The sequence below is a fragment of the Nyctibius grandis genome, chromosome 6 (genome assembly GCF_013368605.1).
Source record: "Nyctibius grandis isolate bNycGra1 chromosome 6, bNycGra1.pri, whole genome shotgun sequence".
Taxonomy (NCBI): Eukaryota; Metazoa; Chordata; class Aves; order Nyctibiiformes; family Nyctibiidae; genus Nyctibius; species Nyctibius grandis.
This window is the reverse complement of record NC_090663.1, coordinates 13,827,850-13,855,194: the sequence shown is the minus strand read 5'-3', so window position 1 is coordinate 13,855,194 and position 27,345 is coordinate 13,827,850. Positions and strand designations below refer to the sequence as shown.

The 27,345-nt window shown below is 41.3% G+C and overlaps 1 protein-coding gene across 1 annotated transcript in view; it reads right to left on the bottom strand.

Annotated features, from left to right (window-relative positions):
• JAKMIP1 (janus kinase and microtubule interacting protein 1) overlaps window positions 1-27,345 on the bottom strand; it is a 173,964-nt gene that overhangs the window by 66,062 nt on the left and 80,557 nt on the right. The window contains exon 4 of the mRNA XM_068402689.1: window positions 16,115-16,609. Coding sequence (XP_068258790.1) covers window positions 16,115-16,609 — 495 coding nt within the window. The remainder of the gene's footprint in view (window positions 1-16,114; window positions 16,610-27,345) is intronic.

Below are 27,345 nucleotides of genomic sequence, written 5' to 3'. Positions count from 1 at the left end.
GATGTGACCAGTGAAATCATGCCCATGTCATCCTTCACGCACACACATCCATAGATCAAAGCACACAAGCTCACACCCATTAGAAAGAAATGCCATGGAAGAGCACCCCATTTCCATGGGGTGAAGGTTAGGGAAAAGCAGGAAAGCAAGTAGAATTCCCCTCCGCTCTTCCTACTACTGTTTTTTCTACCATAAAATCTACATGTGGTGAAACGTTCAGAAAAAAGAATCACTCCATGTTTCAGTCAAAAAGAAAAACCTTTGAGACACTGATAATAATTGAAAATAGCAATATAATAGCAATGGCTGCACATCTTTTTTGGTTTGGGCTTATATTGTAAGTTACAGGTGGGCACTAGAGAATCTCTTACGTAAACATGCACGTGCGTGCCCACACACAAATACACAGAGCATTGCAATAGTGCTTAATTTTATAAGCACAAACTAGTAGAAAGAAGAATTTCTAAGCAACTAACTTATTACAAACTGATAAAGATGAATAGAACTGCAGCAGTAAAACCTCTAGCTTAAGATCTGTTTAAGAAGCCAGGGGCACAATACATTTCTCCTTTCCCCAAGAGGACAGTTACACCTTTGATTTTTCCAGTGTAACTGCATCAAGCCAGCCAATGCCTCAATTTTCTTAAATTTACCCCAATGCCTGACCCAAATATGTACCGTCTTTCTTCAGACTTATCCACTGCAGAGCTAACTTGTTCATCTTCCCTGTGCTTTCTTAACAGAGAGTACAAATTACTCCAGAGAGAGGAAAAAAAAAAGAAGAGAAATATTTTACAGGGATGTAACCTCCTTCAGTTCCATGTGGGAGAGATGGCAGGTCAAGGGGCAGGCAGGCAAAGAAAGAGGAGGTAGAAGACTAGGAAAAGAGAAGAGATGGTTTAGGTGTAAACCGAACATAAGCTGATAGTTAGAGAAGAAAGGTCAACCACACCCAAAAGACTTCAGCTTAGCTTAGTCCTATATATTCTAATAGTTGTGAAAGCTCACACAAAGTCTCCATGCCAGTTCTGTACCACTGGAGAACTACTCTTTTCTCAAATTCTTGACACATTTGGTTACACAAAGAAAAAAAAGTTGGCAGCATAAAGGAAAACAGCCTTATGTAATTAGACCATGTATTACAGTCTTTATTTTAGCGGGGAGAGGAGTATCTTCCATTAGGTAAATGAAAATCAAAATGGATTAATCTGGGTTCCCTGCTGCTTGCTATTTTGATCAAATACATGTTGAGGAAGCAACACTGTCATAGCCAAGGTGATCTAGGAATCCACATGGTCTAAAAGAGAAGGAATATTTTTTATTAGACCAAGTGACAGAGTTGGAAAGAAACAAGCTTTCAGGTACTGAAGTCCTTCAGCAGATTAAGCAGCTGTATGCGTAAAAGCTTGTCAACTTTTCCACCTATGTAAGCTTGCTTTTCCCATAAATGTTTTGGTCTCTCTCTCTCTCTCTCTGATATATATATACATGTATCTGTATATATGTATGTACACAAACACACACAGTGTATGTACACACGTATATATACACATACATATATGTCTATATATACATTTTGAGATATTTTCCCATTATCATTTATAACTACTGTAGACAAGCTGAACATCATTGGCTTTTATGATATTAAGTGAAATAACAATTAGTGGTCCCCTCATGACCTCTCAAGTTTAAAGGTTTAACCCTGTATTCTATTACTACAACGTTCATTCACCAAATAGCATCCAGGATTTGTTACTTCACGGTGCACAGCATTCCTTTCTTTTTCATGTTTTTTAATGTCTGTTTTACATCACTAGGGAGCCATCCCCAAACTACTCATCACTTATATACACAAAATAGTTGTCATCTTTAATTCTTTTCTCTCCCAGGTGCAATTTGATTACATCTAAAGACTCTTTTTGCCTCTCAGCTCTAAAATCCATACACACAGGTAGACTTTTACCTGAGTTCTTGTATCATGCCTTAGTCATTGTAGCGTTCTCCTTTCTGACCTTAAATGCAGTCCTGCCCGCTCACCATCCAACGTGAATGCTGCCATTAATGATGCTCTTCTCACAAAACTCATCTCTGGATTCTCTAAGCTGTTTTTCTTTATACTATATTAAACAACAACAACAACAATCACTCTCACTGTCAAGGATGTTCACAGCCTAACTGGAGTTCATTCACCCCTTATCTAATATTAGGGTGCTATGTCCCCTCCCCAATATCAGCTTGACATATTTGCAGTCGTGCATTTTCATGTTTTCTCCCATGCCACTTTTCTTACTTGAAGGGACACTCCACAAATATCCATTTCGTTACCTGACTGTCCTTCCTCAAACTCCTCTTATATCTCTCCTTTTCCATGACAGCTCTAAAATACAAAAGGAAACAATAAAAAAACTGTAAATACTTAACAGAAATTACACTGCAGAGATCACAATCTATTGTCTGGTAATGAAACAGGATACCTAAGCTAACAAATCCCTGAGAACCTAAGATGTAGGAAGCACATTAAAGAAATGCAGGAATGTTCTCTATTCGAATGTCAAGGCCAGCACTGACCCAATTCTGAGTAAGCAGATACCTTTCCGCTGTGCTCCTCAACCCCTCATGGTCCAGGGATGCCATGTCAGGTGCCTGTAAGAGGTTTCTGCATCTGTGGCACAATGTAGCTGGGACAAACAGCACGTGGCAATTGAAAGCTGACTGCCCTAATCTCCTGTCACCGCTTTTGTGTATTCCTGCCTGTACTACTATTCATATGAGAACTCTAGCTGAGATACAAAGGGTAGAGACTGTCTTTTCTTCCAACATAATTAGCACAATGAGATCTCAGTCCATGCATTGGGCTCACAAGTATTAGGTTAAATCAAATGATCCCAGAAATTCCTTCCAAGTGGCTGCTTTGGTTTCAAATTTGTTTTCAGTTTAAAATAAATTTGCCCACTTTTTGCAGCTACACAATTCAACAGGGTCACAAGAACTCTTTTACATTCTGTTTTGCATGGATTTTAACGCATTTTTTAGAACAGTCATATTTTTCTTTATGCAATTAAGCATGGGAAAATTCAGCACAAAAAGTCTGTGACAGGAAGGCAGTGGAGCAACATGAGGTTAGTTACATGCTTTGAGAAGAAAAGTTACATGCTTTGAGAAGAAAAGTAGCAGAAATACCCTCTGAAAGAGGATTTTAAAGAAAATAAGAACATCTACAAGCAGCTACAGTGGGAAATTACTGAGAAAACACCTTGGACAGCATAAGTAACTCAAGCTCTTGGTTAAAACTACAGCTTTCTAAAGTATCATTTCTTAATTAATGGGTTAGGTGCTGCCAAATGTTAGGTGCTGAACACAGCAATTACCTGCATTATATCAATGAAGAGCTAGCATTTATAGCCCGTGTCTAAATTACACAGTTTCCTAAGAACAGGTATCTAATCACCTCCTAATAGCTAAGAGAAGTGTTTTAATAATATTTATCAAACATGAAAAAGAACCAAGCCAGCCATTGGAAAAAGCATCCCCTTGCCAATTATCCCACACTTCAATAGCTACAGTGAAAGAAAGTCAAAGACCTTTGGGGGAACTTTAGCCCCTCACAAAGTTGAAAGAGAAATTCCCAGGGAATTAAAAGCTAGATCTATCGAGGCAGTGACATACTCAGTTTTCAAAGTGGAAAAAGCCAGCTGCTGCATTGCCAAGTGTAAGACCTTCCTCTTTACCCATCCTTATCAAAGTTATCTCCCAGCCAACTGCAGAACAAAATTCTACAGTGCTCTTCTCCAGAAGAAATTTAATTAACCTTTATACTAAATGCATGATACCGAAAATAGGGATATCTTGACAGAAGGATTGCTAGTTACTAGTAAAAACAAAACGGAGATGTTACTCAAATAAACAGTTAAAGATAGAACTAAATGGAATTAACACCTTTTACATATATAAAGGGACACTAAGACCTAACAACAACATCCCAAGCTGAAAGCCCACCTGGAAGGGAGGAATTAAAATATTCCTGCATTGTGCACAGCACTCTCTATACCAGACATGGCCATCTATTTAAATAAATCTTTGCTGCTTATTTAGGAACCTTAGGGGCGGAGGGAGAAAAGATGCCAGACATCCAGTGGAGAAGTAAAGGTCATAGACACAGGTAGATGGGCCTTATTCTTAATTTCATGTGTAATTTTTCTAAACCAACAGTTAATATTTTCTTCCAATAGCTTTTCCCACATATTTTTAAGTGTGTAAATCTCATAGGTAAGGTATATATTAAAAGTTTTGACAAATTATGCAAGAAACACATGGGCAGACAATTCCAGACCTTACTGACAGGAGGTTCTCACATCTTTCTCAAAAGCACCTTGCATTACTGTAGCTGACTACAACCTCTACTACTGAATCTCTCCTATTACCTATTGCAAGTGTTCATTGACAGAGCCATAATGAACAAGCAGTCAAAAAGATGGAAAATGTAGAAGAAGTAAGCGATCGAAACTTAAGGTGTTTTTTTGCCCAGGTGCCACACCACAGGCAACTTCTGTGGGTTTTTAATACTACTGCATATTTTGTGAAGAGATATAAAAGTCAGATTTGTGACCTACCTACCATAATAGAATCCTTAGAAAATACAAAGAATAAAAACAAAATGCTGAGCCTGCACTATAAAAAGCTTTCATTAGATCTCCTTGATTCAGGAAAAAAAAGTCCCCAGTGGAATGCTGCTCTGTTGGCTTCTGAGAGGACAAGCATAAATCTTCAGAGGATGGAAAGCAAAGTATTATCTGCAGTCCTAAAATGCTGGAGGTGTTGGAAGGGTCTTTGCAGGAGATTAGCTCAGCCTTGGAATGCAGCTGAAACACGCGTCTCAAACAGATGGCAAAATTCAGAGGAGCAGCCTACAATTTGATATCAGCAGCTGTGTACGAAATACACATCGGTTTAAGCAGCTGATAAGAAGCATGCTACAGCAGGCTCTACCCAACCATGCACGACTGCACCCACTTGGATGATTCAAAACTCATCTTTCCAGTCTCAAAATTCAATATTTTGATCAGGAAACAAAACTCATCCACATATGCCACTGCACAAGTGAAGTGAGGAAAGCCATGCTCCATCCTTCCTCTCAGGACAGCAGAGGATCACGGAGTGCCCCTGCCAACAGCCAACTGTCCCTCTGCACCAGAATTTTGTGAGAGACAAAAGGTCTCCGCATTGCACCCACTGATGAATGCAACCTAAAGATATGAATTTCACGGCATTAAAATGGCAAAATCCTAGTTATGGGAATGCAGGAGAAAGTGAATGTTATTACAAAACAGTTGCCACCACTGCAAAGAATGTAGTTTTGGATTTTGGTGAAGTGTTAAAATTTTGCTCCCACTATTTCTCACATATTAATAAAAATAATTGCTGAATCTCTTGGAAGGCAAAAGTATTTTCTGTGGCCATCTAAATTTTATCCCTTAAAAACTGAAGGGAATAACACATTTTAACAACTTCAACAACTGCCCCGATGAAGAAATGGAATGCACCAACCCCAAATTTATGGATGACACCAAATTTGGGGGAGCTGTTACTACACTAGAGGACAGGAACACCATTCAGAGGGACGTGGACATGTTGGAGAAATGAGCCAAAAAACCCTTATAAAGTTTGCTTAACACAGATACAACGTCCTGCCCCTGGGAGGGCTTAAATTCCTGCAACAGAAAAGGCTGGACGCCAATTGAAGTTGGCAGCTCTGCAAGGTGGGGGAAGACAAAAGAAAAAAGAAAGAAAAAAGAAAGGAAAGACTGGTGTCCTGGAGGGCAATTTGGATATGGGTCGGTGGTGAGAGCCTGCAATGACTGAAGTCAACTTGATACTGGGCCAAATCAGAGGGGGTGTAGCCAAAAGGATAGAGAAGTGATTTAGCCTTTTATTAAGCACTCGTGAAACCACACCAGGAGCAGCACAGCCACTTTTGGGCTCCCCAGCACAAAAAAAAAAAAAGACATTGACAAACTGGCACAAGTGCCATAAAACTGGAAGAAGGCCAGTAAAACCACTATGGGGCTGCAGTATACGGTATTCAAGGAATGGATGAGGGAGCCAGGCTTGCTCAGCCAGCTGAAGAGCGGACTGCGGGATACATTGCAATTGCAGATACACGTTCAACTATCTAAAGGGGGATACAGGGATGAACAAGGCAGATGTTTCTCAGAGTCAGTCAACAAACAGTCAGTCAACAGTCAGTCGGCAGCAGCGGCGGCGACTGAGGTGAGTGCGGGGCGAGGGCGAGATCGGGCTGTACCGGGCGGTTTCCGTGCTCTGGGCCCCCCAAGCAGCAGCCCCGCGTCTGGACCCGGAAGTTCCCGGCAACGAATCAGGAGAGGAGGGGGCGTAGCACCACCCCCTGTTGATCGGGTGATAAGAAGCCTCTGGGAGGACAGGGACTAGTCCCTGCCCAGAGGGTAGAGGGTGAGTAAGCAGTGACTGTGTGTGTCCCGGGGCGGGGGAGGCCACAGCCGTTTGCAGCTCTTTGGGCAGGGTGCTGACTCTCTCCCGGGCTGTACCGGGCGGGTTCTGTACTCAGGGCCACCTGAGCAGCAGCCCCAAGTCCCGTCCCAGGAGAGGAGGGGGCGTAGCCGGAGGCACCATGGGAGATTTGAAGGGCCCCCTGGGGAGCACGAGTGACCCGGAACGTGGCGAACAGGAGCGCGCAAACAGGGGCGTGGCAGTTTGCGTGGCAGTTCGCGCAGGCAGGGCGAGCAGAGTAGGCGGGCAGGAAGGTATGGTTTCCACTCGGCGGGGCCCTAAGTCCCTTGCGGGTGCCAGAAAAGACATGGCAACCCAAACGGACCTGCTGTGGAAGCATGCGGAGGTGCAGGTGGCAGGCTGCAGGGAGTGCCAGAGCCTGGCCCTGACACTCGAGGGTAACGGAGACCTCACCTGTGTGAGGTGCGAACAGGTCGATGACCTGATCTCCTTGGTGGCCCAACTCAAGGAGGAGGTGGAAAGGTTAAGGAGCACAGGAGCAACCCAGGAAGAGGACGGCGGGCAGTGCTGTTCCCTGCCTGTCCTGGGGAAAACAGACAGGCCTAATGCTCCCCGGGTAGTAGAGGATCCTCTTCCTCCTCCACAAGGAGCAGGAGGAGACCTAGGGGATGGGGGGGAATGGAGGCAGGTCCCTGCTCAGGGTGGCAGGCGAATCCCATCCCGACCTTCCTCCCCTCCCAGCGTCCCCCTGAAAAATAGGTATGAGGTGCTGGAGCCTGAGCGTCTTCCTGAGTGTCAGGAAGACACAAATCTATGTGAAAGACCTTCTACGGGGCTACGTAAACAGAAGCAACCAAGTAAGAGGGTTGCAACCAGCTCCGAAAAGGAGAAAAGAAAAGTAATTGTTATAGGCGACTCCCTGCTAAGGGGAACAGAGGGCCCCATATGCAGGCCAGACCCGACTCACAGGGAAGTCTGCTGCCTCCCTGGGGCTTGGGTAAGGGATGTTGCCAGGAGGATTCCTCAACTGGTGAGGCCCTCTGACTACTACCCACTATTAGTATTCCAGGTGGGTAGGGATGAGATTGAAGAGAGAAGTCCCAGGGCTATCAAAAGGGACTTCAGGGCCCTGGGGCGTTTGGTGAAGGGGGTAGGTGCGCAGGTTATATTCTCTGCAATTCCTTCGGTGTTTGGTGAAAATAGGGAAAAGACTATGAAAGTACAACAGATTAATATGTGGCTAAGAGACTGGTGCCGTAGGTGGGATTTTGGGTTCGTTGACCACGGGGTGGCTTTCATGGCACTGGGCCTGCTTATGCCGGATGGGGAACAGCTGAATCAGAAGGGGAAAAGGGTTATGGCCCAGAAGTTGGCAGGGCTGATCAAGAGGTCTTTAAACTAGGTTCGATGGGGGAGGGGGATAAGACCAGGGCAGCCACAAATGAACCTAGGGGTGACAGGCCTGCATCGGGGGCAAGGCCGCTAGCCCAGCTGAAGTGTGTTTACACCAATGCACGCAGTATGGGCAACAAACAGGAAGAGCTAGAAGCCACTGTACAGCAGGAAGGTTATGATGTGGTTGCCATCACAGAAACGTAGTGGGATGACTCTCATGACTGGAGTGCTGCTATGGATGGCTATAAGCTCTTTAAGAGGGACAGGCAAAGCAGGAGAGGCGGTGGGGTAGAGCTGTATGTTAGGGAGTGCTTAGACTGTGTCGAAATTGAGGAAGATGGTGAGGATGACAAGGTTGAATGTTTGTGGGTGAAGATCGGGGGAAGGTCAGCAGGGCGCACATTACAGTGGGACTCTGTTATAGACCACCCAACCAGGATGAGCAGGCGGACGAGGCATTTTACAAGCGGCTGTCAGAAGCCGCCCAGTCGCCGGCCCTTGTACTCGTGGGCAACTTCAACTTGCCGGATGTCTGCTGGAAATACAACATGGCAGAGAGGAAGCAATCTAGGAGGTTCCTCGAATGTGTGGAGGACAACTTCCTCATGCAAGTGGTAAATGAGCCCACTAGAGGAGGGGCCCTGCTTGTGAAAAGAGAAGGACTAGTGGGAGATGTGAGGGTCGGTGGCTGTCTTGGGAATAGCGACCACGGAATGTTAGAGTTTTCGATAGTGGGGGAAGTAAGGAGGGGCAAGAGTAGAACTTCTGCCTTAGATTTCTGCCAGGCAGACTTTAGCCTGTTTAAGAGGCTGGTGGACCGAGTCCCTTGGGAATCGGTCCTGAAGGGCAAAGGAGTCCAAGAAGGCTAGACATGCTTCAAAAGGGAATTGCTAAATATTCAGGAGCAGGCTGTCCCGGTGTGTAGGAAGACAAGCCATCGGGGAAAAAGACCGGCCTGGTTAAACAGAGAACTTAGGCTAGAACTTAAGGAAAAAAAGAGAGCCTATTTGCTCTGGAAGAAGGGTCGGGTAACTGAGGAGGTCTACAGGGACGTGGCCAGGTCATGTAGGGAGAAGATTAGAAGGGCCAAAGCTCAATTAGAGCTTGATTTGTCTGCTACAGTCAAAGATAACAAAAAAAGCTTTTACAAATACATCAACAGCAAAAGGAGGGTCAAGGAGAGCCTCCACCACTTGCTGAATGAGGAGGGTAGTGTAGTGTCAGGGGACGAGGAAAAGGCAGAGGTGCTCAATGCCTTCTTTGCCTCGGTCTTTAATGTTAAGACTGGTTGTCCTCAGGAGACTCGGCCCCCAGAGCCTGAAGTTAGGGACGGGGGGCTGTGTGAACCCCCCATAATCCAGGAGGAGACAGTTAGTGACCTGCTGTGCCAGTTGGACACCCACAAGGCTATGGGCCTGGATGGGATTCACCCCAGAGTAATGAAGGAACTGGCAAATGAACTTGCCAAACCACTCTCGATTATCTACCGGCAGTCCTGGTTAACTGGAGAAGTTCCAGCTGACTGGAAATTAGCGAATGTAACGCCCATCTACAAGAAGGGTAGGAAGGATGATCCAGGGAACTATAGGCCTGTCAGCCTGATCTCGGTGCCAGGCAAGGTGATGGAACAGATCATCCTGAGTGCCATTACACAGCACGTGCAGGACAATCGGGGCATCGGGGTCAGCCAACATGGATTCATGAAAGGCAGGTCCTGCTTGACCAACCTGGTCTCCTTCTATGACCAAGTGACCCTCTTAGTAGATGAGGGCAGGGCTGTGGATGTAGTCTATCTAGACTTCAGTAAGGCATTTGACACTGTCTCCCACAGCGTCCTCCTAGACAAACTGGCTGCCCGGGGCTTGGATGGGTGGACTCTTAAATGGGTTAAAAACTGGCTGGATGGCTGAGCACAGAGAGTGGTGGTGAATGGGGCAAAGTCCAACTGGCGGCCGGTCACTAGCGGTGTTCCCCAGGGCTCAGTTCTGGGGCCGGTGCTGTTCAATATCTTTAGAGATGATCTAGATGCAGGGATTGAGTGCACCCTCAGTAAATTTGCAGATGACACCAAGCTGGGTGGGAGTGTCGATCTGCTGGAGGGTAGGAAGGCCCTACAGAGGGATCTGGACAGGTTAGATAGATGGGCCGACACCAACGGCATGAGGTTCAACAAGAACAAGTGCCGGGTCTTACACTTGGGCCACAACAACCCCATGCAGCTCTACAGGCTGGGGGAAGAGTGGTTAGAAAGTGGCTCGGTGGAAAGAGACCTGGGTGTGCTGATCGACAGCCGGCTAAACATGAGCCAGCAGTGTGCCCAGGTGGCCAAGAAGGCCAATGGCATCCTGGCCTCTATTAGGAATAGTGTAGCCAGCCGGTCTAGGCAAGTGATCGTCCCTCTGTACTCGGCACTGGTGAGGCTGCACCTTGAATACTGTGTTCAGTTCTGGGCCCCGCACTTCAAGACAGATGTTGAGGTGTTGGAGCGAGTCTAGAGGAGGGTGACCAAGCTGCTGAAGGGTCTGGAGGGTCTGACCTATGAGGAACGGCTGAGGGAGCTGGGGTTGTTTAGCCTGGAGAAGAGGAGGCTCCGAGGTGACCTTATTGCAGTCTACAACTACCTGAAGGGAGGTTGGAGTGGAGTGGGAGTTGGCCTCTTCTCCCAGGCAGCTAGCGATAGGACAAGAGGACATAGCCTCAAGCTTCGCCAGGGGAGGTTCAGGTTGGACATTAGGAAGAATTTCTTTACAGAAAGGGTTATTAGACATCGGAATGGGCTGCCCAGGGAGGTGGTGGAGTCACCATCTCTGGATGTGTTTAAGAAAAGACTGGACATGGCACTTAGTGCCATGTCTAGTTGACATGGTGGTGCAAGGGCAACGGTTGGACTCGATGATCCCTGAGGTCTCTTCCAACCTGGTTGATTCTGTGATTCTGTGATTCTGTGATTCAGAGATGCACAGCAAAAGGACAAGGGTAACAATCAAAGGTTACAGAAAGAGGAAGAAGAAAGAAATTTCACAGTAACTGGCATTGGGGCAGGTTGTCACAGAGACCTGTGGATCTTCATCTTTGGAGATTTCAAATTGGACTGGAGGAGGCCCAGAGCAACCTCATCCAACTTTCAAGCAGCCCTGCTTCAAGCAGGACATTGGATCAGATGACTTCAAGAGGACCCTCACCATCTAAATTTTTCCATGACTGTATGATAGTCTAGTTCACGTATGGAACACCAATGCTAAGTAATACACTAAGGACTTAGGCAGAGAAACACATTAAGAGCTGTGCAAGGTTAGAAAACACTAATTTGTGAAGGACTTGAGTCGAAATTTGTTTTTGTCCTGAACTGAAACAATCTAATTCTTAATTCTGAAAAGATGTTACCCTCAGTCCTTCAGAAGCCTTCACTTAAATCATGAGATACAGTGTTAATGTACAGACTCAAAACTGAAATAATAATATTTTTTAAAAATCATTATATAAATGGTACATAAACTTATTCCATAGGAGCGTTTTTCCCTTGAACAGAATTTTCAGTGAAATTGCCTTGATTTTTACCTTTAAAGCTGCTTAATCTATTAATTTGAATTTTATTCTTCCAGGTACTGCATGACCTATATTTGGCAAATACCAAACAGAAGAAGGGTTCCACATTGGAAGGAGTTTTTAATTTATGCAACTAGATAGTTCAGATCAAGGAGACTAGGGACACTTAAATAGTGCATCTATCTTTATAAATCATGGTTGATCAGGAACTTATCAAAATCACTCCTGAAAACAACTTCTTTTCCTTTGATTCTACTAAGAGCAAAATGATTTTTTCCTTCCAAGTATGAATCTGCAGTAATGTCACATTACTCTTTAGAACACTTTTATGAGGTTATTTGAGAATGCAATTGAAATAAGCAAATTTAATTTATCTGGTGTACTGTGTGCCCTCTTAAATATGGATCTGATCGTACACCTAATAAGATCAGTGGAATCTTTTACATCGATTTTGTGGTTAAGAAAACTGGGACTATTTTACATTGAAGTGAAATAAGTTTTTCAATTCATTTCAATACAAGCTGTTTAGGAATATTTAGAAAGACAGTATGTACAAGGATTTTAACAAGGTTGAATGGTATTTATCTGTAAAATAGGTGAAAGGTTTGATGTTAAAGGCATTTCCAATAGAGGAAATAATATTTACTAAAATGCTACACCACAAAAAACAGGATGCAAGTGTTATCTGTTTATTCCAAAATTTATATATTATGTTTATATTAACAGTGTCTGACAAAATAAACATTGTTTCCTTCTTATTCTAGAAATACTATAAATGAGTAAATCAGTGATGACATAATTCAATATACTTTCAGTGATTGTTTTTTGCATATATTTTCCATGGCAAGCACTGTAAAGTGTGCATTGTTCTTATCTCTGCAAAAAGAGTATCTAGAGAAACGTGCCTTGCAAAGTAAGGGCCTTCTTAAGAACAGTGTCCAGGTAGTCACAGAATGACTGTAACCTCTAGATAACATGATATATTTAATATTCATACCCTCCTTCACAGCTATGCTGATGACAGAACAAGGTTGGTCTGCTGCCAAAACTCACCAACAATTTGAACATGCTATTTCAGCAATTTCAGGCAAAAGAGAGAAACTTTACTTACCACTGAAAACTAACTTTAAACCTGATTTTAAAACTAAATAAGTCAGTTAAATGGCAAGCTTAATTGAGCCAAAAAAAAATTAGCTGAAATATACTGTTATTTTGTGTACTTTTCAATGTTTAATTAAAACATTAAATGCCCTTGTAGTACAGTTCTGCTCTTTAAGCTACTTCATAAACACAACTTAATATCTTCACCACTAATCAGGTCTGTATTAAATTTACCTTGTACCAGCCCAGGCCTCAGAAGTAAACCAGACATACTGCTCACAAGGATGCCATTAGAACAGAAGTCTGTTGATATAGAGTTATTTAGGTATGTGCATGCTTGCCCATGCAGCCCTCAGCTGAATGTAAGCTTCAGGGCTGTTTATACTGAAGCTCCATGAATGAAAAAGTACAATTATGATTTCATATATTCTTTTTTTTTGGAAAAAACTGATCCATTAAAACAGGCTTTAACATTACTCCTTCATGCAGATTATTTTTCAGTTTGCTATTTCTGCTTTTTTTTCTTCTTTTTTTCCTATTTGCTGGTTTTTAATGTTATTTCTGGTTTTAAGTACCTGAATCTGTATCAGCATAGTCTTCATACTACATTGACAGAACAATATAATTGTTAAGACTCAGGTACTCAGGAAATATTGTCTGCCAGCACATTGTGTTGATGCATATATACAGCAAGAATATAATTTGTTTGGAGGGGAGGAATAAATCCAAGTCCACAAGCATTCCGTAAATTGATGAAAACATTGATATCACTGTTATAGTAAGTCAGTTACAGGAACTGACAAAGTTCAGTATAATTTCATACTGCACAGAGAAAAAGTGTGTTTTATTTTTTGCCAAATAGCTATTTTACTTTCCCTTTTTAGGCACTAGGCTCTTCCCTATCCAATCTTGTTTGCATTGAGGTTTATTGGGTATTTTTCATGGCTCAATTCAAAACCGTGAAGATAACCTCAAAACTGATTAATCATATCTCTAAAATACTGACAGTTGTACAATATAAGCACGGTTGTTTATGCACACAATGTAAATGTACCCGTATATTTATACACAATGGATTTTCCTTTTTTCCTTTCTCACTACCTTTTTTTTTTTTTTTTTACAGGAAGCCAAAACAATGCAAGATTTTACTCAAATTAGTCATGGGTATTAAAATGAACGGTAAAAATAATGATTTTTTTTTTAGCTGCAATATCTATATGAAATACATCTGCAAAATTAACCTGTCATCTAAAATGCAAAATAAATCAGCCAAATCTGACAAGACAATCAGACACTGAATCCTGAATTACTCTGTCTGACTTTGAATTACAGTATGGCCAGCCCATTTAGGCTGTTAATACCAAAGATGCTGATTTCTTAATAGTGCCATAAAACACAACGCACATACAAAAAATCACATTAATTGAAGCTCGGTTACAGAACTGTGCTAATATTAATAACTGCCTGCCACATCCTCGCCATTTCATCCCGCAAGGGTAGGAACTAAACCAGCCGAGTACCCCAAATCTGCAGCTGATACGGTTAATCTGAAATTGAAGGCAAGCATCCCTTGCACTAATTAAAACGAGAGGGAGAGGAGGGAGGGGAATATCTAGATGATCTGATTCTATAATCCCACTTGCTCTCCCAGAGGAAAAGAGCAGCATCGAGAAACTCGGCAGTATTTTTTACCTCGACCCAGATTTAAAGAGTGCCCGACATAACAAAAACTGCTTAAATTGCTGTGAATTCCTAGAAGAAACACTTCTCTTTCATAAAAAAACCCCATACAATTTAATGAAAAAACTGAAATTCATTATATGAAAGGAGTCGAGATACTACAGGAGTCGAGGCAACATCAGGCTCCTGATATTTTTTTTCCCTGTACTTCCCCTGAGGTGGGAATAAAAGATATTGACGCTTCCAGCGAAAGCCCACGAGATTGAGATCAGGCTTCTTCTGGGGCTGGAGTGGGTAACAGGAATTACCTGCACATTCTCCAAATACAGTCACTTTTTTAGATGTACAGAGTAACTGAGGCACAGAAGGGCTCCAATTATAGTTCTGAATGAATTCTTTGTATCACAGCAGGCTGAAAGCATCCACTCTTGAAAGAGAAAAGTGGTTCCTTTACAATACCACCCAAAGACATGGCATCGGTGTGTTTACTGGGACAATCTGGGATCACAGAATTTGAGGTGCCTCACCTCACTATTTCTTGGGTTTGAGAAAGTTAAATTTAATTAAAAACTGTTCTCTAGAAAACCAGGGGCCACAACACAGCAACCTTCTCTCCTCTTTAACACTTTTAAAAATTACCTGTACTCCATAGTCAGGATTTTTAAATTCTACGTTTATAATATGGAACAAAATATGAAAGAAACTATGCTTACAGAAATCTCATGTTGTCAATCTTTGCAGTGGCCTTTAATTAATCAAGGAAATGATACCCCTGAGACTTGATCAGCCTCCAATTTATTTGAAGTATAAATATTAACTGCATTAAAAGTTTTCATTGTCTCAGACAGAAAATCACCACCATTAAACAGTTATTACACATTTGTAGCTTGCCCTCACCATCATTTTTCCTAAGGAATACAAGAAATAAGAGGACATATCTGTGTAAACACAAACTGATAAAATATTTTTCTTAAGAAAACTGATGTTTCATTCCACTTAAAGTCTGTACTTCTTGATATATGACAAATATTATGCTTATTATAATTTTAGATTTTATTTGCATAGCTATTGTACTGCTAGTTTAGACAGATTAACAATCAGATATATACATAGACATGGAAAATACCATGGTACGAAACAGAAGTGTTGTTTGATGATGAACTCTCTAAACTACTGTGAACAGCCCATCTTAGATTCTTTACTTTTTACAAAGCTGCATAATTTGAAATACTCGGGGCACCCACTGTTGGGAATTATTGCCTTTTATACAAACAGCATAGTTTGCCATCTGTGCTGAAATCCTAGGGTTTATGAAGCACGAAAAAAGCCTTCTGTCCTAGGCCCGAACTTTTCTGCTGCAATAGAAAAACCACAGAAATTTTTAAAAATGAAAAAGGGCAACAATGCTTAAAATCAAATGACCTAGATAATGATGCAGAAGAAGCAAAGACGTTGCTTGGTTCAGTACAATTGGTTCCTCCAATATAAATATAAAAGCTCTCTGAAAAGTTAATTTTGTCATCTCACAAAGGTATTCTTGCATTGCCAAAAGAGCAATGCCTGACTGTCCTGAACAACAGGACTTTGTAAGGAAATATAGTTGAGTAAGTGGGAAAGGGAAAGTCTATTCCTTTGATTTGTTGAGAAAATTCATCCTGGAAAGTCTTGGTTCACTCATATTCTATTTGGCAGGACATAAAGCTTTGGATTGAGTTGGGCTAGCCATGGACCGAAGGTTCATCTATGCTGTAAGGGGGAGAAAGTAGTGGAAATAGTGGTCTACTGTAACAACCAGCACTGATGAAAGATGTCACTGCAAAAGTGGTTTGATATTTGTAGGCACATACAGCAATATACCAATACTTTCTATAGACTGAAATAAGCATGCATTATTGAACAAACTTACCAGCCTGCGGATCTCTCTCTCACATTCCCGCTTTATTCTATTAACCTCATCCTGATGGGACTGATAGGCCATGCGCAGGTCAGCAGCCTTCATTTTATCCGCCTGCATAATGTTGTTTAAAGCTTCTTCAAGCTGCTTTTTGCCAGATTTCAGCTCCAAGATCTCCTGTTGCAACTTCATCCGTTCACTGTCGAATGCCTTGCGAGCCTCCTCCTTTGCTTCGCTCAGCAGCGCTGTCTTCACTTTGTCAGCCGCCCCGTCCCGCAGGACATTGACTGTTGACTGCAAACGCTGAATTTCACCATCTTTAATTTTCACCATTCTCGCTACCTCCTGCTCGTGCTGCCGGATCAGTAGCTCTCTGACACTCTGAAGTTCCTTCATTTTCTCCTCGTGGAGCTTGGCTTTCAGTTCAGAAACATAGGCAGTGTGCTTGTGCTGCTCCTGCTCCCTTTCTTGCTTAACCTCTTGGATTTTCTCTCTCAGTTTACCCACCTGGAACATCAATATAAAATACCGATTAACAAGTGCTACCACACTTTTAAAATCTTCAAGGGAGCTTTTTCTAAAACATTATTAAAAACTCACCCTGAATATTCACAAACAAAGACTGCGTACGTGATGCTTCTCTCTCCAGTACACAACTGGAGAACCAGGGCCAGAAAAAGGCCATGTGTGTGTGCAGGAATCTGCTATGGAGATGTGCTATTGGTGACAAGTTCTCACAGTTTTAGGTAATAAAATAAAACCGAGCAGCATCCATTCTAGTTCTCTCCTTATCTCCTCCACCAGCCACCCCAGACCACTCTCGTCCATAACCCGTCTACTGTGTCCTACAAGCAGATGGAAAACGAATCAAACAGAGAGAAAGGAGTTTGTGTTTATGCTGGGAAGGAAATGCTAGAAAACTTTCTAGCACTAGAAGGACCACACTTCATGGATGCTCATAGTGACTTAGACACTCATACACATTCAATTAATTCATTCCCACAACATCATAGAATCCTAGAATCATAGAAAGGAAAGGACCTTTAAGATCATTGAGTCCAACCATTAACCTAACATCACCAAGTCCACCACTAAACCATAGCCCTAACCTATCCTTCTGTAGTTAAGCAGCACTGTCACTGTTTTACAGATGGGATGCTCAGACAGGCATAGATTACAGAATCACAGAATGTTAGGGATTGGAAGGAACCTCGAAAGATCATCTAGTCCAATCCCCCTGCCGGAGCAGGATTACCTAGATCATGTCACACAGGAATGCGTCCAGGCGGGTTTTGAACGTCTCCAGAGAAGGAGACTCCACAACCTCTCTGGGCAGCCTGTTCCAGTGTTCGGTTACCCTCACCGTAAAGAAGTTTTTCCTCATATTTATGTGGAACCTCCTGCGCTCCAGCTTGCACCCGTTGCCCCTTGTCCTGTCAATGGATGTCACTGAGAAGAGCCTGGCTCCATCCGCATGACACTTGCCCTTTACATATTTATAAACTTTAATGAGGTCACCCCTCAGTCTCCTCTTCTCTAAGCTAAAGAGACCCAGCTCCCTCAGCCTCTCCTCATAAGGGAGATGTTCCACTCCCTTAATCATCTTCGTGGCTCTGCGCTGGACTCTCTCTAGCAGTTCCCTGTCCTTCTTGAACTGAGGGGCTCAGAACTGGACACAATATTCCAGATGCGGCCTCACCAGGGCAGAGTAGAGGGGGAGGAGAACCTCTCGTGACCTACTAACCACACCCCTTCTAATACACCCCAGGATGCCATTGGCCTTCTTGGCCACAAGGGCACATTGCTGGCTCATGGTCATCCTGCTGTCCACTAGGACCCCCAGGTCCCTTTCCCCTACACTGCTCTCCAACAGGTCTGTCCCCAGCTTATACTGGTACATTGATTGACTTACCTAATTTACACACATACTGTCTTTGGGATTTGAGTCCCAAATTCCTACACCCAAACCCACTAATTGACCTAAGATACTTCCTGCTAATCAGATGAGAAAGGATCTTGCCTTGAAAGAACAGAGAGAAAAGATCCTGTCAACAAAGGGGTGTTCTTACCAGTAGGAACATTGGGAATAAAAGCTAAATTAAAGGGGCAAGGGGGAGAGAAAAAAAAAGACATTGATTTTTGGTTTCTTAATTTCTTAGCTACTTTAATGGGAAAGTCCTTATTAGATAAGCCAAAAGAATTGGCTTCTGAAAAATCAAATCTAGTCAAGGGGCCTCAGACAGGACACCCCAATACTGAGGCTAATCACAATCCCCAGACACTTCAGAAAATATAGGCCAGTGACTCTAAGGGTTGTAAGGGGAGTAGGGGAAAGTTCTTATAGCCTATTATAGTAATACCCACTGTGATGAAACCTCATTATAAAATGATGCTCAGCAGGCTGCATGGAAAGCCATGCTTTTTCCAAGTGGGATTAGATATTAATTTAGAAGAAAGAAAAAAAAAAAAAAAGGAAGAGAAAGGCTTGCTTCTCTATTATGGTATACCAGAAAGACTATAATGTATTTCATCATGCGTAATGTCAGTAACATCTTTCTACTATCCCTATCACAGTGACAACCAAAATATGGGCTCTACACCTGTACTTCTCATCTAAAGCAAAGTCAGAGGCAGAGATTTCAAAGACTTGTGTTTTAACCTTGAGTGGTAATACAAACGTACATACCAAACAGTGCTCCGTAGCAAAAGGCTACCGAGCAGCAGGATGCTGGTCACTGTCACAATATCCCTAAACTGCTTGCATCTGTGCTGTACAAAGTTGGGATCTGCAGTCACACGATGCGTGTAATCTATGCTGAACTAAGCCAGAATTGCACCTTGCCTCAGATTAGTGCAGAAAGGATGGGAGATGTCTGTTAATATTCAGACTATCATTTACTATGAAGGTATAATTAAAACAAATTATTTTTTGCATGGTTCTGGATTCTACAGTCAAAATAAAAGTGAAGGGTTAATTAAAAGCAATAAACTAGTTCAGGAAAGGCCCAGAAACCTTCATTACTTTGTTTATTGAAAGCAGGTTGGATCTAAACAGGCACTTTTGTGTGTTTGCTTTAGGAAAAATGGGACATCTTAACTCAAAAGCCTCAGATATAACTCACCCAATGAATCCGAGATTACTACTCAAGAGTGACTGTAAAATGAGACTGACATGTTACTCATCAAACCCACAGCTCTGACAGTAGGGTTTCCAGAGTCTGAACTTCACCTGAAGTGTTCAGACAGCAGAGACAGGAGACTTTCCCTGTGCAGAAGGTATTATTGAATAACAGGATATTAATGAATATCCTGTTATTTTCAACAGTAACTTTGAGAATTAACAAACTCAAACTTACCCTAAATTTTAAAAAATAAAATAAAATTAAAACAGAAAGGAAACAGGCTGGAGCAAGAGAGGGAGGAAAGGTATCTACATTTTCATGGAAGTAATCTTCTAGATACACTGTGGACTAAGCACCAGCTGGGTCAGCACTATAATTACAGCTGTAGAAAAAGGTAACAGTTCTGAATCACACACCATCATAAGCAGATTTTATTGCACAGACACTGTTACTCTATTCCAGGATGATTCAGACAACATATCTTTAGGAAAAAAAGATATATCTATTTATTTATTTATTTTTCTCCCAAAATGGTAGGTCTGGCTGTTGGAAATTACCTGCAGGAGATACCCATGTGTTATTTCTTCTGGTGTGAGGACATTTAGTTCCAAGCCTATAGTGCATAGCACTGATTTTCAGTGTTTGCATTAGGGTATCCAGTTCCATAGGACAGTCTAAGACTCTCCCATCTGTGTCCATAGCATGGGGGTTGGAGTTGGACTAGATGATCTTTAAAGGTTCCTTCCAAATCAAACCACTCTATGATGCTATAACAAAGCTAAGCCACTTACTCACCTATTTACTATCACAAGTGGGTGAGTTTATAGATAAATTTGCAAATGAACAAACACTTGTTATTTACTTAAGTCTATTAGTTATTGCCTTATTGATGAGCAAAGAAAATCGAAATGAAACTGAGCAATGAAACCTAGTAACGATGACACACGAAAAAAAAATGTATAATGGCATATATAAACAAGGTTAACTCCAGAACTACAGTAATTTAAAATTAGTCATACTGTACATAAAGCATTGAACTGAAAGGCAGTTTTCAATACAACACATAAATGAACGTGACTTCCTAAAAGCATTTTTAATATACAAGAATATACGAGAAACAGATTCTGAGATTTTGGAGAAGTACTGAGTTACACAAAATGGCATACGTGCTCCATTTTTTTTGTGTTTCATTGAATTGAGGGAAGGCAACACCTACATGCATTGTTGCTGTCTGTGAGAACACATATTAAACCACTCAGAGTAACTGAATATTTTCATATATCACTAGTCATTTTACTTACAAAGATTCACCAAGAGTAATGTAAACAAGAAGAATAAGAATCCTTCTAAAAGCCCTGGATTTTTACACTGCATCTTAAATGCTTATCACTTCTCATGACCCAGTAAAAAAGATGCATCCTAGTTCTCAAGGTCTTTAAAAAGTCTTTTCTTGTTATTGCTCCTTTTCAGAGAAGATGGAAAGTTAGCTCTGTCTGTCAGGCCTTCCCTGAAAGCCATAAGCTGTCCTCCCCGCACGCCCTCCGTCCCTCTCTCCCGCACACTATGCAGATCTGTACATGTCTGGCTTCCAGAGCAACTGACTGAATGAAAATAGTAGTGTGGCATTTTCCCATATGTGTAAGTCTCAATTTAAAAATGAACTTAAACTTTAAAGCAATTTGTCTTTTTTTAATTTCCGGCACTTTTTTTTTTAAATGAAGAAAGCTGTTCTGTTCATAGGCAGAACATGAAGCATAACCAGGAAATGAAGCCAACAGGGAAACAAAGTCAGGCAGGATATCAGGGCACCAATAAAACAGGTATTTCTGCCTTTCTAAATTAAATCTTCAATAATCGGTGCACATTGCTACAACATTGTTGCCAAAGCAGAAACTAGCTTCTTGGAAAAATAATGCCAAATGTCATTATTTCTTCCCTTTCTTACGTCTGAACAGTGCCTGAAAGAAGGATTTTCTTTAAAACAATATGATTGTATTATCATAGACTATTTGCATCTGATGTTGTTTTCTTTGACAAGGCACTTTGTGCACTTGAGACAGAAATATCATACTTCAGTTTTATGAACTGGAGTCAATTACATAATTTTAAAATTATGCACTTCTAAAAGGCAGTAACCTATTAACCCATACATGTTTCCAAGAGCTCCTGAACCACTGCCCCAGTAAAAATGTTATGATATGAACTTACTAAGGACTAACTAATTTTTTTTTTTCTCTTGGATTTAAATGTAGATGTCTTTTATTTGTGGCACAACAGTCAATCACTTGGAAGGCAGGAGGGATACTCTCCACACAGCTTTTTGCCAGCAGCTCAGGTTATGGTGGGCAATTGAGAGACAACTGTGAAAAAGGCAGGTTACTAGGGGTGAGGCCAACAAGCAAAGATCACAGAATTACAGAATCAATCAGGTTGGAAGAAGATGCTACTGTTTATTTTAAAAATCAAATGCAATAGCAACTTTCCTTCAACAAGAGCAAAAGAAGTCTGTACGCTTTGCTTTTTCTAAAAAATACATAAATTCTAATCCTATTTAAGCACACTTATAGTGTAATCTAGCGTCCAGCCAACAGCATCCTTTCTATTAAAATTTCAGTGTGCACTGGATCATGCCTTTAAAAATGATTCACTTAGGCAAGACTGCTGTGGACATAAGCAACCAAATATGTCACTATGAAAAAGGCAGCCCTAACACTAGCCCCATTTTTAGTAACATAATAGGCAATTATTTGTAATGGCAACCCAAGATACAAGGCACTTGTCATGATTTGCAGAGTTCAGCCTAGATTTTAGCTTCTTCAGCAACTAACAAACTTTTGAAGTTTTTTATTTGGTTGGTTTTTTTGTTTGTTTGTTTGTGTTAAGTAATGAGTTCCCTTTCCTGACAAAGTTCTCTATTTGGCTACCTCTCTTCAATCCCCCTGGCCCGTTACTCATGGATTTCAAGAAAGAATTAATGGGACAACATTTAACACTTCCACAATGCTTCGTGCAATGCAATTCCAAATTCGAAAGCTCAGTCATACCACAGGTTATACAGCACAATGAAAACCACACACTGGGAAGAAAACCTTATATCTTTGCATGACTTTGGAAATTTTACTATTTAAATTACACTAAAGAAAATTACCTTTTAAATATTTGCATGCTTCAAGGGAAAGAAAAAAAAAAGGTACGTTTACTGGTCTTCCATTTAAAAATATTACTGCATCTACACTAGCTTTTCAAAAATTAATTGAACTGTAATTTGAAAACTTGTGCTTGGAGTTAGGGAATATAAAGTCATGGAATAGCTGAGGTTGGAAGGAATCTCCAGAAGTCATCTAGTCCAGCCCTGCTCAAAGTAGGGTCAACCAGAGCAAGATGCTCTAGATAATGTCCAATTAGATTTTTAACATCTCCAAGGACATGACCTTCAAAATCTGCCTGAGTAACCTGTTACAGTGTTCAATCACCTCACAGTAAAAAAAAAAAAAAATAAACCAATCTTACACTTAAAAGATATGTCTTATATTTCAGTTTATGCCCGCTGCCTCCTGTCCTTTCGCTGGGCACCACTGAGAGTGTCTGGCGTTCTCTTCTCCAGCCTAAACCATCCCAGCTTTCTCAGCCTTTCCTTGTACACCAGGTGCTCCAATCCATTCACCATTTTCAGAGCCCTTCATTGAATTTGATTCAGTATGTCCATATCTCTCTTGCACTGGGGATCCCAGCACTGGACCTGGCACTCCAGATGTGCCCTCATCAGTGCTGAGAAGATGGGAAGGATCACCTCCCTCCACCTGCTGCCAACACTCTTCCTAATGCAGCCCAGGATACTTTCAGCCTTCCTTGCCGCAAGAGCACAGAGTTGACTCATGTTCATGAGTCACAACATTTTTTCCATCACTGTAAACACACGCTAAGCAGATTCGTACAGTCTAGTTTAACTCCACAGGGATTCTCCCATCACCAGAAAGGTTTCCCAATACTTTTTTACATTCAAAAGCAGGGTCATATAGTCTAATATGAATTGATATTTGAAAGAGAAAGAACATATCCAGCAGCATTTTTTTACGCTTCTCTTAAAAATCTGAGTTTACCTTGCTTTTATTTTTTTTTAAATTAAAGTGAATCATCTAAGTAAAAGGACAAGAAATAAAAAAAAGTTGGCAAATTATCTATCACACTGTGTGACAAAATATGGCTTTACTGAATTGCAGAAGCATCTACAGCAGTATCTTGAAAAATTTCTTCCCTGCAACAGAGTAGAGCAATACAAATGTCTTATTTTGGTAAGTGTGTAGAAAATAAGCATGTTTTAATACAGACCTCATTTCCAGTGACATGACGAGGGACAAAATTAGAAAAACTAAAAGTAATAAATTATCTCTTTCCTTCTCTTTTTGGTATGTCCCTGTACACACAAATCCAACAATAACCAATGCAGCTAAAGCTGGCTCCAACCACAGCCATTTGAAGAATTTCAACAAAATTTGATAGGAATACATTTTTCTGGGCCTTATGTTGAATATTCCTGAGTACTTTCCGCAAAGTGCTCTGAAACATCACTTCTCCAGGGTAACACAAGGTGTCATTGCTCCCTATTCAGAGCCAACTCAATTTACTCTAAATTAGACAGAGAAAAACTGGTATTACCAGGTTGTGACCAGACATAACAAATCAACTTGCTATATCCTTCTGAAATCCCAATTTGGCTGCTAAACCCTGCACAGTTCTTGCTTTTCTTCTTCCCTTGTGTTTTCCAGGCAGCAAAGAAATGCGTCCTTTGAGTACACACCTTCCACCACACAGCTGGCTGGAAAAGGAAAGTATTGCCTTCCTAGCAATATCTTCCTTCACCAGTGCCAGGGCCAAGGTGTTGAACTGAGTATCTGAAGACTAACGAGCTGTTGCTAGGCCACTTGGAAAGCTCTTCATGAATAGGTATTTTGCATCTGTATCAATCACATCAAAACTGTAGGTGTCACCTCAAGTGAAGCAGCTTGCTTTGCCTGACCTTTTCCTGGTTATAAGTGAAAAAGGGCTGATACTGAAATTGGAAAGGAATCAGCTTTGCAGTCTCCAGTCATAACAGAAATCCACTTGGAGGGGGGACAGGTCTAAAAGATTCATCCAGGAGATCTGTAGATCTACTTGGATCAACTTTAATATGCCTACATTGGTATGGTGTCCAAGGATAAGGAGGAGAAGCAACCCCAAAAGCTGAGTCTCTGAAAGGCACTCCACACACTGCTACAGCAGGGAGCTGAGTAGAAACAGCAGCAGTAATCAATGTCTCCCCAAACACAAACTCACACTTTGGTCTCCATATCAAAGACTACCCAGTCAGTCTTAGGGCAGTGGATGACTTATAACCGCTGGACACCTGAAGCTCTTACTTGGAAATGACACAGCATAGTGATATATCTTGTAGCAAGAGAAAATTACTGTGCAACAGGCTAGCATCAGAACAAAAAGATGAAGATGCTCAACACAAAAGGTTGATAATTATTTGAACTGATTCTGTGTGTCAAGGATAAATTCTCCATCAACTGGATTGCAAGACCTCTGTGCTAAAATGAACAAAATTTAAACTATTTCAGGTGAAAAACATGCTAAAAATCTGTACTTTTTAGGATATGATAACTTTTCTGTAGAGTATTCAACTTGCAAATGTAGATCTTTCAAACTTAAGGAAGATAGTGAAGGACTTCTGGAGAACTTGCAGGCCTGATTTCATCTTTTTGTTGGCAGTGATAAGCGGTCACATCAGTCCACAGCCTAGGAAATCTCCTGGCTTCTTTCCCAATTATAGGATCATATTGAATCTTCTGAATGTAGCTTTTATGACTTCCAGTTGTCCAAGAACCCAACCTGTTTCGCCTTGTTTCTGCTTTCAGGCAACCACTCCTCTGAATCTCTTTCTCCTCTAATAAAAGCTTAGAAGTGGCAGAAGCAGCAGTCAGACATGACTCCACCATATCAGACGTTGCTTTGATAGAACTTGTGTTCACTGCTCAGTTATGTGGTTTAACCCAAGCCAGCAACTAAGCACCACACAGCTGCTTGCTCACTCTGCCCTGCCTCAGTGGGGTGGGGGAAGAATTGGAAGGGTAAAAGTGAGAAAGAAACTCATGGGTTGAGATAAAAATAGCTTAATAACTAAAAAGAAATCATAATAATTTTTAAAAATTGTAAGGAAAAGAGGAAAAAAAAAAAGAGAGGGAAATAAAAACCAAGAAAGACAAGTAATGCAAATGAAAACAATTGCTCACCACCAACCCACCGATGCCTAGCCAGTCCCCAAGCAGAGGCCCCCCTGTAAACATTCCCCTCGAGTTTATTGCTGAACGTGATGCCATATGGTGTGGAATGTCCCTTTGGTCAGTTGGAGTCAGCTGTCCCGGCTGTGTCCTCTCCCAGCTTCTCGTGCACCCCCAGCCTACTCGCTGGTGGGATGGTGTGAGGAGCAGAAAAGGCCTTGACCCTGTGTAAGCAGTGCTCAGCAGTAACGAAAATATCAGTGCGTTATCAGCACTGTTTTCAGCACAAATCCAAAACACAGCCCCATACCAACTACTATGAAGAAAATTAACTCTATCCCAGCCAAAAACAGTACACTCAGTCACCATTTTTCTAGTCCAGCTGCATCTACTGTTTGCTGTTTATCTATGATCTTTCTCATTGTTCCTTCTCCTGTGTTTGCTCTTTATTCTGTCTACTTTCATAAATATCCTCTTCTTGCATGCCCATTTCCAGCAACAAATAGATTAAAATAAATCTTTAAAAAGAATAACTAAAAAAAAAATCAAGGCACCACATCTACTGCAATCTCTCTTGCCTCAAGCATTTCCACTTCTTTTGACATAAACTCTCAAGATTACATGACAATATCAAACAACCACAGAAAATGTGTTTCTGCTCATATCTGAATATATGAAAACTTACCTCTTTTCCCTGTGTTATACTTGGATCCCTTAGAAACTTCTGAAGACTCCAGTGATTGCCCTTTTATTCTAGACTTATACAGTTTATATATACAATTTGATAAGATACATTGATTTTAAAGGCCCCACTACAGTTCTGTGCAGAATTTTCCTGTAGATCACATTGTAACGTCAGACATTTTTAGGATCTCTTGCACTGCGTTACTGCCAACCTCTTCCGACATGATACAATCTAAAAGGTTTAATTATCATATTTTCTTGTTGATTCCTGCAAATTAAGGATAATCATTGCTTAATATCTCTCTATGGATGTCTCAGTCCTCTCCAGTACCTGTTTTACCTGGGTTAGAAATTGCACTATCATGTCTAGCATATTCACTCATTTAATAATTTTGAATTCTGAAGTAACACTGCCACGGTTGTTCTTAATAACTTTGTTACTTCCTGTCCAGTGTCTGACAGATGCCCAAAATTCTCTCATTTTAGTGATTTTGTTAAGTATTGAGAATTTACATTTACATATCAAGCGTAGAGAACAGCTGAATCCAAATGCCCTTCAACTGCTGTCATGAAACAACCTACCAAAGGGATGTGCTTCCCTTTAATCCCAGTCAGTAGTGGGAGGAGTAACTATACGTAGTTTTACCAATACTTCATCCATTTTCCTGCTCCAAGACGGTTGCCATATTTCATTCCCAATTACAACACCCTAGTGTCTCCTTACTGTTCAGTACACTCCTTATAGTTCAGTAGGTTAGCCAGCTCATTTCTTTTCCCATACATAGGAGATGGGAACAACATTCATTTATATATGTATTCAGTATGTCTGGATTCTTATATCAACAACTGTATTTAGAGTTCTTCTTCCATACATACTGGCCATAACACTTTTCCATACAACTTTTTTAATCCCCAGTAAATAAAGCTGTTTTGACAGTATGACATGCTATCTCATTTTTTTTTTATTCCAGATATTGAAAATAATAGATTTTTTTTCAACTTACAAGGAATCACTGTTATACAGAGATTCAACATCTGATGTCAAAGCTCAAAAAACGCAAAGAAATCTGGAAAAAGCATGAGAACTTATAAAAACAATTTATAAAATTGTGAGGTAGTACAGTAGCAACTGAGTTGAAGCGTCTCATTTGTCCTACCTCCTAGGGGTGTTGTG